This window comes from Primulina huaijiensis, chromosome 3 (genome assembly GCF_012295235.1).
Source record: "Primulina huaijiensis isolate GDHJ02 chromosome 3, ASM1229523v2, whole genome shotgun sequence".
NCBI classification, from domain to species: domain Eukaryota; kingdom Viridiplantae; phylum Streptophyta; class Magnoliopsida; order Lamiales; family Gesneriaceae; genus Primulina; species Primulina huaijiensis.
This window is the reverse complement of record NC_133308.1, coordinates 23,174,608-23,187,021: the sequence shown is the minus strand read 5'-3', so window position 1 is coordinate 23,187,021 and position 12,414 is coordinate 23,174,608. Positions and strand designations below refer to the sequence as shown.

General features: G+C 35.8%; 3 protein-coding genes across 4 annotated transcripts in view; 2 read left to right on the top strand and 1 right to left on the bottom strand.

The window, feature by feature from the left end:
- Positions 1-12,414, top strand: part of LOC140973842 (large ribosomal subunit protein eL15-like) — a 94,483-nt gene that overhangs the window by 55,817 nt on the left and 26,252 nt on the right. The window lies entirely within an intron of this gene.
- Positions 424-4,182, top strand: LOC140974602 (protein DYAD-like). Its single transcript, XM_073438162.1, has 10 exons — positions 424-541; positions 713-834; positions 920-1,397; positions 1,494-1,725; positions 1,796-2,179; positions 2,304-2,366; positions 2,442-2,601; positions 2,683-2,736; positions 3,243-3,869; positions 3,997-4,182. Exons 1-10 carry the CDS (start codon positions 424-426, stop codon positions 4,180-4,182), a joined length of 2,424 nt encoding a protein of 807 aa, XP_073294263.1.
- On the bottom strand, positions 7,754-12,203 carry LOC140973838 (8-amino-7-oxononanoate synthase). Of its 2 annotated transcripts, XM_073436932.1 has the most exons (11): positions 11,834-12,203; positions 11,248-11,370; positions 11,040-11,143; positions 10,366-10,601; positions 10,232-10,273; positions 9,413-9,500; positions 9,083-9,216; positions 8,734-8,822; positions 8,208-8,358; positions 8,062-8,130; positions 7,754-7,967 (listed from the first exon to the last, which is right to left on the bottom strand). In XM_073436932.1, exons 1-11 carry the CDS (start codon positions 12,105-12,107, stop codon positions 7,841-7,843), a joined length of 1,437 nt encoding a protein of 478 aa, XP_073293033.1. In that variant the 5' UTR covers positions 12,108-12,203; the 3' UTR covers positions 7,754-7,840. The 2 variants fall into 2 exon arrangements, with proteins under 2 accessions (XP_073293033.1, XP_073293034.1); XM_073436933.1 differs by lacking the exon at positions 11,834-12,203 and having other exon boundaries at positions 11,040-11,147; positions 11,242-11,373.

Below are 12,414 nucleotides of genomic sequence, written 5' to 3'. Positions count from 1 at the left end.
TTCTCTCTCCTCTCTCCCCCAACCTGTCAACTCACGCATGGTTTCGCATAAAAAATTCCATTTCTTCTGTTATTTCTGTCCCACACAATCGTATCATTCTTTCACGCGCTTTCACTCTCCATGAGTTCCAATCCAGATGCATGTGTAGTGCGTGTTTTTCATCATCATACTAGAAAAAACCGAAATCTTTAAATCCATTATGATGTTTGCGAAAGGAACAGCACGATTGAGAGAGACTTGAAAATTTTTCAAAAACCCTTTTGGATCTAATATTTTTCCAAACGTGTGTGCATGTTTCTGTGATCACAGCACACGCACACGTCTAAGTGTGTGTATATATATATATATTTGCATAATATATGAGAGGAAGAAACAGTTTATTTGCGTAGAAAAGACAAAATTTCACTGTGATTTTCGCAGGAGATGGAGCCACTGGCAGAACAAGGTGGTGGAAACGATGCTGGAAAGTCTCTTTGTTTGGGCCGACACAACCTCGTACCACCGCCACCAACATCCGACCACTGCACTCTCTTGCTTAAAGGTAGACGTACTGTTTAAAGTGTTCATACATGATTTTGTTCAGCTTGTATTTACATGAACTTAAAAGTATTCATAATATTTGTTTAAAGAAATCAAATTAATCAAGAAGTTTGGGATTCGGAATCAAGTTTTGTGAGGAAAAAAATGCATTCTAACCCTAATCTTTTAGTAGGAGATGAGAAGGATAAAGACGACATGCAAAAGCATATTCAAGTCGGCGCACTTTACGAGATTGATCATATTCATTTACCCCCAAGAACTCCGGTCCAGCTCAGATCCGTACGAGTAGCAATGGTAAGAAAATTTCATCCCCCGGATATTTTTTTATTTTTGTTTTCTGGGAATTTTGAATAGTTCTTGTTCCATGCTGTTGGGTTAGGTATGTGAGAAGACAAAGCTTAATGTGGCAGTAAGGTTCCCAAGTATGGAGTCATTGACCGCATTTTTCAGCTATACCAAAAGGGAAACGCACCCTGCATTGGATGAGAAATTTGTAATGGGATTGGCTCTTTCTGAAAAGGTGCTTTTTCGATTAGTTTCTGCGGAAAAATTTGCTGAAAAGAGGTGCTCTGAGAATTTCTGGTTGATTAGTTCTTCGGTGGGATCGTTTAGAGATAAACAGGAGGGGTATTGCTTGTCTGAGTTGAAAGGTAATGGGATGGTAAGGTGGGGGATTAGGAGGCAAGTGAAGTATTTGGGAAGGCATAAAAGTGATGAAGACGATGATAACGGTGGGAAAATTGATGCTCAGAACTCATCTTCAAGCTTTGTGACTGGATTTGAGGAAATAGAGATGAAATTAAGGGGTATTGGTGATAAGAGGGAGTTCCCAGGAGAAGAAGAGGGACATGAAGAGAGTGATACTGATGTGATTAGAGTCGAAGAAAAAATAAAAGAAGAAGAAGATCAAGATATGGGAGAAGAAGAAGATATTGAAGAGAATATTGAGGAAGGTGATGAGGAGGATGAAGAGGAAAAGATTCCTGAAGCCGAGTGGAATTTGAAAAGAAAGAGGTATTCCACAAGAAACATTAGCATGAAGAAACGAAAGAATGAAATTACCAAGACCAAAAACCAGAAGCAGGTTGACCAGAAAAAGAATCGGTTTAGGAGAAACAAGAATGGGATCAAATTTAAAGAGGCCCGTGTTCTTCAAAATCCTAAAGATCGTTGGTCTGCAGAGAGGTAAGTTCTGTGAAATCGGTTTGTGATTGATTGATATTGTCTTGTGTATTGAAAGTGTGTGAAATCTTAGATACAAACTTGCGGAGCATAATCTTTTGGAGGTGATGAAAGTGAAAGGAGCAATGGCCGAGAAGCCTATTCTTCGGCCTCAACTGAGGACCGAAGCAAGGAAGAGGATCGGTGACACAGGGCTCTTGGATCATCTCTTAAAGCACATGGCAGGGAAGCTTGCACCTGGTGGAAAAGAAAGATTTCGGAGGCGACACAATGCCGATGGAGCAATGGAGTATTGGTTGGAAAGTGCTGATCTTGTTAATGTAAGGAGGGATGCTGGGATCACTGACCCTTATTGGGTTCCACCACCTGGTTGGAAGCCTGGTGATTCCCCAACCCAGGATCCCATTTGTGCAAATGAGATCAAGCTTTTGAAAGACGATATTTCGAACATAAAACGGTAAGGAAATATGTATTGTGAACTACAAATGCATTTGTTGTCAATAAACGAACTATTATTTTTCGGACATCCTCCCTTGGTTAGTTTAAAGTAATTGCTAACTTTTATGTTGTTTTGTGAACAGGGATCATTTAAAATTAGTGGCAACAAACAAGCAATTAGAGGAAGAAATTGTGAAGTTAAAGAGGTGATGCTAGTTAAACTTACTTACCAAACAAAGCTTATCCTTTTTTGGACATTGAAATTTATTGATTGTTTACAGAGAACTGGATGAACTTTCTTGTAAAAGAAAGCTAGAAGAGAATCAATCAATGGCATTAATATCAAATGGTTCTGGGAATACCAGTGATCCAGAGCTGGATCAACTTGCTGTTAAACTGGTACCCCCAAAATGTGATCTAGAAAAGTCACCTCTTTCAATGGTAGTTAAGATTTAGTTTCCAGTAATTTTAGCAATTTTAAAGTTATTAGATCATGTCTTAATTATGAGATGTGCTTTTCAGGAAACGTTCGAAGAACAACTCATGGCCATCTCTTATTTTGTTGAAGAAATGAAGGTATTAAATACTTATAAGCAATTCATTTATACTGCCTTTGAATCAATTATTGCTTTAAATGACTGCAAGTTATTAATGCTTTGAATTGAATAGCTTGCTTCCATTTATTGTTGTGTAGCATTCCGCAAGTTTATGATTCCAATAAAACAACATTTCTATTTTTTAACTACATTTATACAGCATTTACTTAGCAATATATGAATGTATGAGTAAATTAATTTCTTTCATAATATTAATTATGTAAGCTAGTTATTATTATACTTTAATTTAGAAGCCTCAAGAGTTATCTCACATAAATAATAGGTGAATTACATAGTTCAATCCTGTGTATTGCAAAAATACTGCAAAAGACTTGTATTTCAATCTTGGGAGTCGCATACCCCAGCTTTCCCATTTAAAACTTGTATGCCTACCTATATATATGCATTAAATGCAACCATTAATTGCATGTATAACCCTTTGACTTGTAACTTTATCATTGCATGATTATGGAAATTTTCAATCAGAAAAAATTTGGAAAGCTGATGACACCAAATGTGGAAGAAAGAGCGAGAACAGACTTCCCATTAATGGCTCCAACAGATCAGTTTAAATCTGAAAAAGATAAGACAAAGAACAAGCAACCTCAAGTACAAGAAATATCAACGGTGGGGGATGAAAGATCAGATTTTGGAGAGAAACCAGCCTTCAGATCATCACCATTGGGTGACCAAAAGGCAGCAAAGATACAAAGGCTGAAGAGTGGGTTCAGAATCTGCAAGCCTCAGGGGACTTTTCTTTGGCCAAATATGGTAAAGAATTACTCCACTCCTTGTGCTAACATGTCCCCTCAGCCCGATCAGGTTCTTGTCCAGGTTGAAGTCCCAACCCCACCTTCAGTTTCCTCACCTGTCCCAACCCCACCTTCAGTTTCCTCCTCCACCGCCTCAGCTCCGCCGCAGCTTCCCTATCAGCACCTCCTCCACCCATCACCGCCGGTGAAGCCATTTGCGGAGAGAGGTGCAGTTGCAGTTTCACTTCCCACTGTACCTAAAGGCACAAATATTGAGGATGTGGGAGCCAATACTTTCTCCACAGCTACTGTGATCAATCAAAAGAGAGTCCCCAATAGCCCTAACCATGTCATTCCTCTTGTAAGTGAATCTAATATTTTGTCACCTTTCCTTAAACCTTATATCATATGAATTAATGATGATAAATTTTACAAAAATGAAATTTTGAAATTGGGATTTGTATATAATATAATATTATGTGCTGCAGATGTCAACTGTTGCAAATATAAAGGTGTGGGAGGGTTGTGTGTATGGGGAAAGAAACGCAATGGAATATGTAAATCAAAAGCAACAGAATGCATGCTGTTCTTCCTCAGCCTCAAGTTTGGCTTCTGAAGTTGGAAACTGGTTGGCACTTTCTGCTCCCAAATCTGGATCTGATGAATCCACCTAACCATGCATGGTTAATGATTTTAATTTCATTTCATCATATCATGGAACTTAATATATCATCTTGCACTTGGTTTATGTTTTTTGTCGTTTGAATTTTTGGCTTATTTTCTTGAGGAGAGATTGGCCTAACTTGTGATTCCGATGATATATGAATCTGTCTCGTTGGGTGTGATATCAAGATTTAGAACCTTTTACATCACATTAGGCTTGTATGGTTCATATGTCAAGGAAGAAATACTTAAAAGAGTATCCACTTTGATATTATTATTGCAATTTAATATATATATATATGTCCATGCTTTGATTCTATTATTACAGATAATTAAATTTGGCGGCGTGGATTTGAGGGGAAAAAATGTAAAATTATAGATATATGATTTGCCAATCACGGATCTAAGAATCATCTAATTGATTGATTATATTTACATTATAATATAAAATTAATAATCGAATTCTTTCAAACATGATTCTGAAATTTTGTTTGGAAGGTAATATTCAAACCATTTTTTTCTGAAAAAAAGTAGTAAGAAAATGAAACTAATCTTCACATATCAAATGAATTGACGACTGCGTGATCGGGTCCGCACCGACGAAGCGTGCTCCGAAACGAATGAACGTGAACCTTTGCTCCGCCAAAGTCATGCTCACACAGTTCTTGAATCTTCGCATTCGTCCCGTCCAGAAGATCGTAACTGTACAACTTTTGATCCGTAGTGAGTAACAAAGTAGTTCCATTCAAGATGCTGTAGCCGGTGATCTCCATTTTTGTATCAAAATTGCTCGACCCCATTGCTTTGATCCTCATATGAAAGACCCTTTTCCAATATGAAGTACCGGAGTCTACAGGGGTACACAAAGCCCAAATGGTGAACATGCTCCTCCAGAACCTGACCAGGCAGATCGTGCTGCGCCTGCCATTGCTAGGGCGCGGCCTGCCCCACTCGAAGATGGCAAGGTCCGAATCCCACGATCTCTTCCTCGCATCCTTCGGTATCTTCAAGAATTTGGAGGTGCGATCTTTGATGTCGTAAGCCACGATATATGGCCATAAGAATTGACTCCCTTCCGCAAAGTATTGTCCACTATCTGATACAAAGTAGAGAACTCCTTCAAGTTGAACAGTGAGAGCAAACAGTATATTTCTTCCGCCAAAGTCCACTCCTGCCAAATCTTTCCACATCTTCTCGCTTGGGGAGAAGACCTTGAATCGGGATTCCCCGCTCCACTCGGAAGAGGGGACTACCGATAACAACGTGTAATCGTCCATACTTCCACGTTCCTCCCCAGCGAGAACGATGTCGAACCTTCCATCTGTAGGCACAGGTACTTGCATGTAGGATCTTGTTGCTGGATTGAATAGAAACAAGGGGCCCTCTTCATCTTTTCTGCTACAAATCAAGCCATTGAAGGAGGCCCATATCTTCCCAAATACACTCAAAAATTCGTCACCTTTGCATGGCAAGAGACTAGTACTCTGACTTACTTCCCTATAATTCACATGAAGTTGAAGCGTTTCATTATAGCCATAACTCTGTACGAAGAAATCGGAGTCGCCCAGGAATCGCATGTTTCTGGACTGTTTTCGGACGAAATAATCATCAGACAGTAGCTTATCGACTGATCTTGACACAAGAGAAAATTTACGCAGACTCTTTCCAGATAACCATGAAAAGATTTCCATCAACATGTCTTCGTTGAAATTAGCCATTGGAATTCTGGTTAGGCTTGTATTTCAGGGACTTTCTTTCTTGAAACAGGGATTTATGTGATGTGATTAAGTTTTTGTGAGTTCGTATTTCTATAATTTGGTATGAATATATGTATATATATATAGAGATCAGAAAGAGTCCTCTTCGGACTTGATCTCAAATTCTTATCGGTTTGGTACTAGAATTCTAAGATATATCAGATTATCTACATCCTATTTTTGGTATGTATATATATGATACTTAATATTACCTTTTATAATATTAAGTGATAATAATAAAAAGAATACCATATAAAATAATAAAATACAGGTGGCAATTATTTATATAATGTTCAAGAATTTGGATTTGAGAAAGTAATTCGAAATGATGATTTGAAATTAGTCACGATGAGATAGATTTAAAATTCACTCAGAAAATACTATTTGAGATTTTTTGTCAAGTTGATTTATACAAACAAACCAATAAATTTGTTGTTATGGATTTGAAATATCTAACTTCAAATCCATACATCCAAATACAACATAAAATTATTTACAGATTATTTTTTTCTTATTGGACGTTAGTTTTTTTTTTTTTTTTTTTTTTTTTTTTTTTTTTTTTTTTGAACTTAATGTCGTATATGTATATTTGGAAAAAATAAATTTTATATGATTCTTTTGGAAAAATTCATAATGATTGATAAACATAATGATTGATAAACATAAAAAAATATTTATTATTATCACGTCGTTTAGTTTTATTTAATATCAAATATATCTTTAATTTAAGTTAACACTTGTTATTGGAAAAAAAAATTATTATAGATCTCAAACAAATCTATGTGAATCTTATATAGATCTTATCTAAGTTTAAAATGTTCATATCAATCATCTTTTTCAGATACCGGTAATATCTGATATCGCTTATGAGGCTAATAAAGCAGCCCATAAAATTGCAAATTTTGCTTTTTCATCTCCTTCATCTTTTGTCTGGATGAACGGCGGATTTCCATCTTTGTTAATCGAACTTATAATGAATGATATTACTTAATAAATTTACAGCTAGCTTTCCTTTAAAAAAAATTTGTCCATATCATCACTCATCTAAAAATAATTTCAAAAATCCAAAATCTTATAAAAATAATCTATGTAATCTTAATTTAATTCTTTAATTAATCTACTTCTTTAATATTTTGTCATCGTGTACCAAGGAACACTAATGTAGATTATTTTCTGCACAATTTAAACTTCTTTATTAGATTCTTTCCTTTTACATATATATTTTACCGTATTGATATTTGATCAAAGATTTTTTCTATATAGTAATTTACTAATAATATCTGAATATTTTATATATGAATATTATATGATACATACTCGTCAGATTAAATTATTGGCAATAACGAACAATCCTTTTTTTATTATTTACTACGAAAATTCCTTTTAAGTTTTAATAATACGGAAGATAGCAAAATTATTATTTTAAATCAATAAAATTTCATTATCCCAACTTGGATATATGCAAAAGCCCTGGAAAACTTAGATAAAACCCAATTTGGAAAAACAGAAAAACAAATAATATATATATTTATATATATGTATATAATTTTTTAACATTGGGAATATTTTAACATGTATCGATGGGAGGAATTTGTAAAATAATCTTGAATACACTTGAACAGGTCATTTTCTTAAATAAATAGTTGACAAAAGTTAAAAATATATATATATATATATACATGTATCTATCTATGGTGCATATAATACTTGAATTTACACTATATTTATACTATTNATCACGTAACTCGGATTTTTTTTTTTTTTATTTATTGTGTTATATGCAGGACGGGCTCGCATATTTTTTTATAAAAAAAATTGTCAAGACAATGATATTGAAGAAATTTACAAAACACGAGAATTATTTCTAGTACTTTGGAATGCGTCACCAAATTCGAGTAGAAGAATAGGAGAGTTAAAGTTTGGAGTAGCAACTTGGGCTACATACTTCAACCTCTTTGAAACTAATGCATTGAGACAGTGCACTTGTGAGCTTTATCAAATCATCCTTGGTGTGCGCTGCACTCAGAGTTACCCTTAACCTGAAAGCAGATAAATTCATGAATCAATGACATCGGCGCTTATCTCGAATTTATCGTAGATCATCGTAGCAGTTTCGTCAGTTCGATGACAAACCTGCAAGAATTCGGGGACACTGTAGGAGGCCTGATTGCGGTTATATGGAAACCAAGTTTTAAAAGATGCCTGATTCAAGATGTTTGATCAGTCATTTTACGCATGGCAAACAATGTAAAGAAAGATTGGAAGATGACGCGAATTACCTGCTAGCTTGGAGAGCCTTGTCTTCACTTCCGACAAGAAGTGAAATGATGTGACTCACTACGGGGATTCCTGTCAAAGCACGAAATTCTTGCACTCGGTTCAAGATAGCTTGCCTACGCCAAGCCTCGTTTTTTGCCACAACAACTGCGGCTGCATAGGTTGGACAAAACATAAGAAGAAAAGATGATGAGGCATGTGTACAAAAAGTCCCATATCACGCTTTCTCAATATTTCCCAATTTTTAGCCACTATGAGTCGACTTCTACTTCATAAAACTCGTAACAGGAGGCATTATCCGCTGTACTACAAGAATAAACTTGTTCTTTGGTGACACTCTTGTCTGCTGTATAGGAACACGAGCATCTAAAATATTCGCACTGATGGTTGCCGGTTTGTTTGATCAGATCATTTAAATATTTAATATTTTTCTTGAAAGCTAGATTTTCCTCACCTCATCAAGAATAAGATTACATAATGGATAAACTTTGGAAATAAAATTTTCTAGCTATAGAAAGTAAAACTAACCATGGGCTGCGGCAGCAACAGGAACTGGTGCTGAAGTTGAAAATATAAAGGAACGACCCCGGGATTGAATGAGCAGTTTCCATTTTTTGCTGCCATCAAGAGAGTAAATCAAGGCATTCATTTTTAAATGATTTACTACAAAGTAGCCATGTTTAGTTGAGACAGCAAAACGAACTAATTGTCTTGCTACCAGAAGAGTTGAAAATATAAGAAAATAAAAACTTTGAGGCAGGTCTATGTTAAATGGTAACTCTCGTGTATTACTCAGAATAGGATAAAAATTCAGGCTAAATATTGGCAGATAATATCTACTGAGCCTTATAATTTATTAATGTTTCTGTCGCCTTACCTGCATGCTATGAATCCACCATGGCAACCCGCGGCTTTACTCAGAGTGCCAATGCAAATGTCGACGCATGTTTCACAATTGAACTTTTCAGCTGCTCCACCACCAGTTTTCCCGCAAACAAATGTTGCATGAGCCTAAACATGTAAGTGATGGTTTAGCTAAAATATAATAGATTCATATGCCTCCAGAAGTTTGAAAATAAGTTAGCAACTCTAATGTAAAACCAAATCAATAAAGAGCAATCACAAGAGACTGAAGTTTCACTGCTTTCCTGGAGGAATGTTTTATCAGGGGAAATATTTTTTGAATTGACAACAGGTTAGAACTTACATCATCAATAACTAGCAGAAATTCATGCTTTTTACGAAGTTTTGCAAGCTCGGTCATAGGCGCAAAGTCTCCATCCATGCTAAACAGGCTGCCAGCTTAGACAACATAAGTAATCCAAGTTAGATAGCATTATAGAGCAAAGAAAGACAGGAGAGAGAGAGGGGGGGGGGGGGGGAGTTGCACTGTCAAATTAAGCATCTTTTCCTTCCAGGTTTTACTTTTTCTGGACCTAGAAGTCTGATGTTTGGACAAAAAGGATAAAATGACTTTCTACTTCACTAAATATACATTAGTTCAAATAAAATTCATGGATGAAATTTGTATCCACTCAGAGATACTCGATAAATAGTCATAAAGTCAACTTTATCCACAGGCCGTAACAAGGAAGTTAGCATCACAAAATTCCAAAACATAACAATTTAGATGTCCGTATAAAATCCCACCATTCCGTGCAAAAAAGTTTTTTTGGGGCTAAAAAATTCTTGATGTCACTCAGAATTACAGGGTTAAACCAATAAATCAATGTCGGACTATAGTAATGAAAGAAAACCAGTTTCTCACTTGCATTATTTTACATCATGTTCATGCGTTACAGAAAGTGGCAGAAAAGTTGCAAATATCTGCATGTAATCATTGCATTACTTCTACCTTGACAAGCATGGCAAGGGTAAGGAATCTTTTGAAGAAGCAATGCTTATAACTGGAGCATATTATCCAACAAAGACAATTAATATAGCTCTAACAGATATTAACATTCAATAGTTTAGAGAAGAATTCACACAATCAGCTGGTATTTTCAAATTTAGGAAATTAGCGAACCTATCAGTTATAACAACTCTTTTCTTCATGGAACAATTTGACCTGTTGGATCATAAAATCAACATCAGCGTAAAATCCTATTGAAAGGAGAAGAATAAGGCAAAAGGAATGGCAGAATCAAACAAAAAGCCTACAATAACTCATCGAGATGGCTCATATCACAATGCCTGTACACAAAGGCCACAGCAGTTCCTTGTTTCTCAGCAAGGCGAATACCATCAATTATTGAAGCATGGTTCAGGGCATCAGAAAATATAGCAATCTTGCCATCTTTTGAAGGTTTAGGACCAGCTATGAGCAAACTAACACTTCCAACTGCTGTCATAAAGGCCATGTTGGCTGAAAAGCCTGTTGGACAAAGAAGGCAATCCTAATATAACATTAGAATAACAGTGAATCAGTATACTAAATAGTAATTTGAAAAGCTCTATTTCATGAAGTAAATTTTAAAACTACGTATTTTTGTATTCAAAGTCACTTGAATTTCCCAAGTCAATAATTTTCTACTGCCACAACAAAAAATATAACATTTACCTCCAAAACTTTGAGAGTTAAAGGTTCACATTTTCAATCAGCCAATGGTGAGAGACGAGACACAGATTTAAAAAATGAAGTTTGAGTTAGCTTTTTGACATTCAAGATGAAATATTTCCTCTCAGCAGAAATGCAAAACAGACTTTCTTCTACTAAAACCATAAATAGTTGAAATAAAACAGCCCCGACGAACAAGGAAGAGACCTAAGTTCAATCCAAAGAAAAGTCAGATAAAAATATTAATGATTTAACGTCAAGGCCGTGAAAATGACACCTCTTTTCTTTTTAAGTCTGCCAATGATGATTCCAGTAACCTGTGGTAACTCGTATATCCACAGATCAAAGCAGAACCTCTAGGACCCATTCCATGCTCCCAAGCTGCCTGCATAATCAGCAAACTACAGCATTAATACACAAAAACCATTCATCAGTAGCATGCAAAGTAAAGTTAAATTGCATGAAATTGACTGGCCAACCTATACGTGCCTTACTAGCTGCATTAATGACTGTAGGATGCGAACTCAATCCCAGATAATCATTTCCAGAGAAGACAATCAGCTTCTTAAGCTTTCCATCTCTTCCACTTTCAACTTCATTGTCATCCCCTGTGAAAATCAGAAGGAAGAAAAACGAAAGAATGCTAGACTGAAGTTGATAGATAGATCAAGATTTTTCATCATTTTCATGTATATACTTCCTCTTATTTCATAATTTATTCCATTAAACAGAGTTGACAATTGCAAATTCATTGAAAACCTGCTGTAACACAATGTAGAAATGCGTAATGAAAGCATAAAAACTCAATCTTTCTTGAAAAATATAACGTTTACCAACAATAATAATAAAAATTAAATTTAGATTCTTGTAAAATCTCCAGAACGAGTAATGCTAAACATCTAAACTAAAAATAGACACCTTCCTATACAAACACACTCAATTGTACAGTACCTGCACCAAAGAAAACAATAAAACGGCACCATAAATCGACAAGAGGAAATCTTTCCAACAACCAAATCAAAAAGAACCAAAATCAAACCAAATAAAGAGCCTCAAAACAAGTAATCTAACCTGCACTGGGAACATCATGAAGCCATTTCCGAAACGTGGCTTCAGAAATGTTCACTTCAACAGAAGCTCTGTCCCATTTTTGTGGGCCATCAAAAAATTGAAAATCTCGATCAAGATTAAGCGAAGAATTTGCAATTGAGCCAGAGTTGAAGCTACATCGATCGGTAACAACGTTGGGAAGATGAATGGGTCTAAGGGAACGCATAAGCTTGAGAGATTCGAGTTTCGAGAGAGCTTCTTCCACCCAAATGTCCCACGAGAAGGTCCCCTCCATTTTCACACAAAGTTAAACTCGCCGCAGGTTTTGCTAACCTTTATGCATGTGGGATTCTGTGTACTTGGTTGTTGGCAACACATCTTTACAGAAATGGGAAAAAAGGAATTTATGGCCTATATGGCTAATGCTAACGCCAGAAAGGTTTTCTTACTTCCAGGGTGACTTTTTCCGTACAAATCTGGACCGTGGAACTGAAGGCCCATGCTAAACTATAAACGTAATTTGGGTCGAAATGGGTTTGGATCGTGGGTGATCACGGTCCAGTTTTTTATATAACCGACCGAAATCACAAATCTAATATATA

Coding starts and splice junctions, on each gene's coding strand:
- LOC140974602 (XM_073438162.1), top strand. CDS start 424: ATGGAGCCACTGGCAGAACAAGGTGGTGGAAACGATGCTGGAAAGTCT. Junction 1,398..1,493: donor AGAAGAGGGACATGAAGAGA/GTGATACTGATG, acceptor ATATTGAGGAAG/GTGATGAGGAGGATGAAGAG. Junction 2,367..2,441: donor GAAATTGTGAAGTTAAAGAG/GTGATGCTAGTT, acceptor GATTGTTTACAG/AGAACTGGATGAACTTTCTT.
- LOC140973838 (XM_073436932.1), bottom strand. CDS start 12,107: ATGGAGGGGACCTTCTCGTGGGACATTTGGGTGGAAGAAGCTCTCTCG. Junction 11,144..11,247: donor TAATGCAGCTAGTAAGGCAC/GTATAGGTTGGC, acceptor TTATGCAGGCAG/CTTGGGAGCATGGAATGGGT. Junction 8,359..8,733: donor TGTTGCTGCCGCAGCCCATG/GTTAGTTTTACT, acceptor CAACCTATGCAG/CCGCAGTTGTTGTGGCAAAA.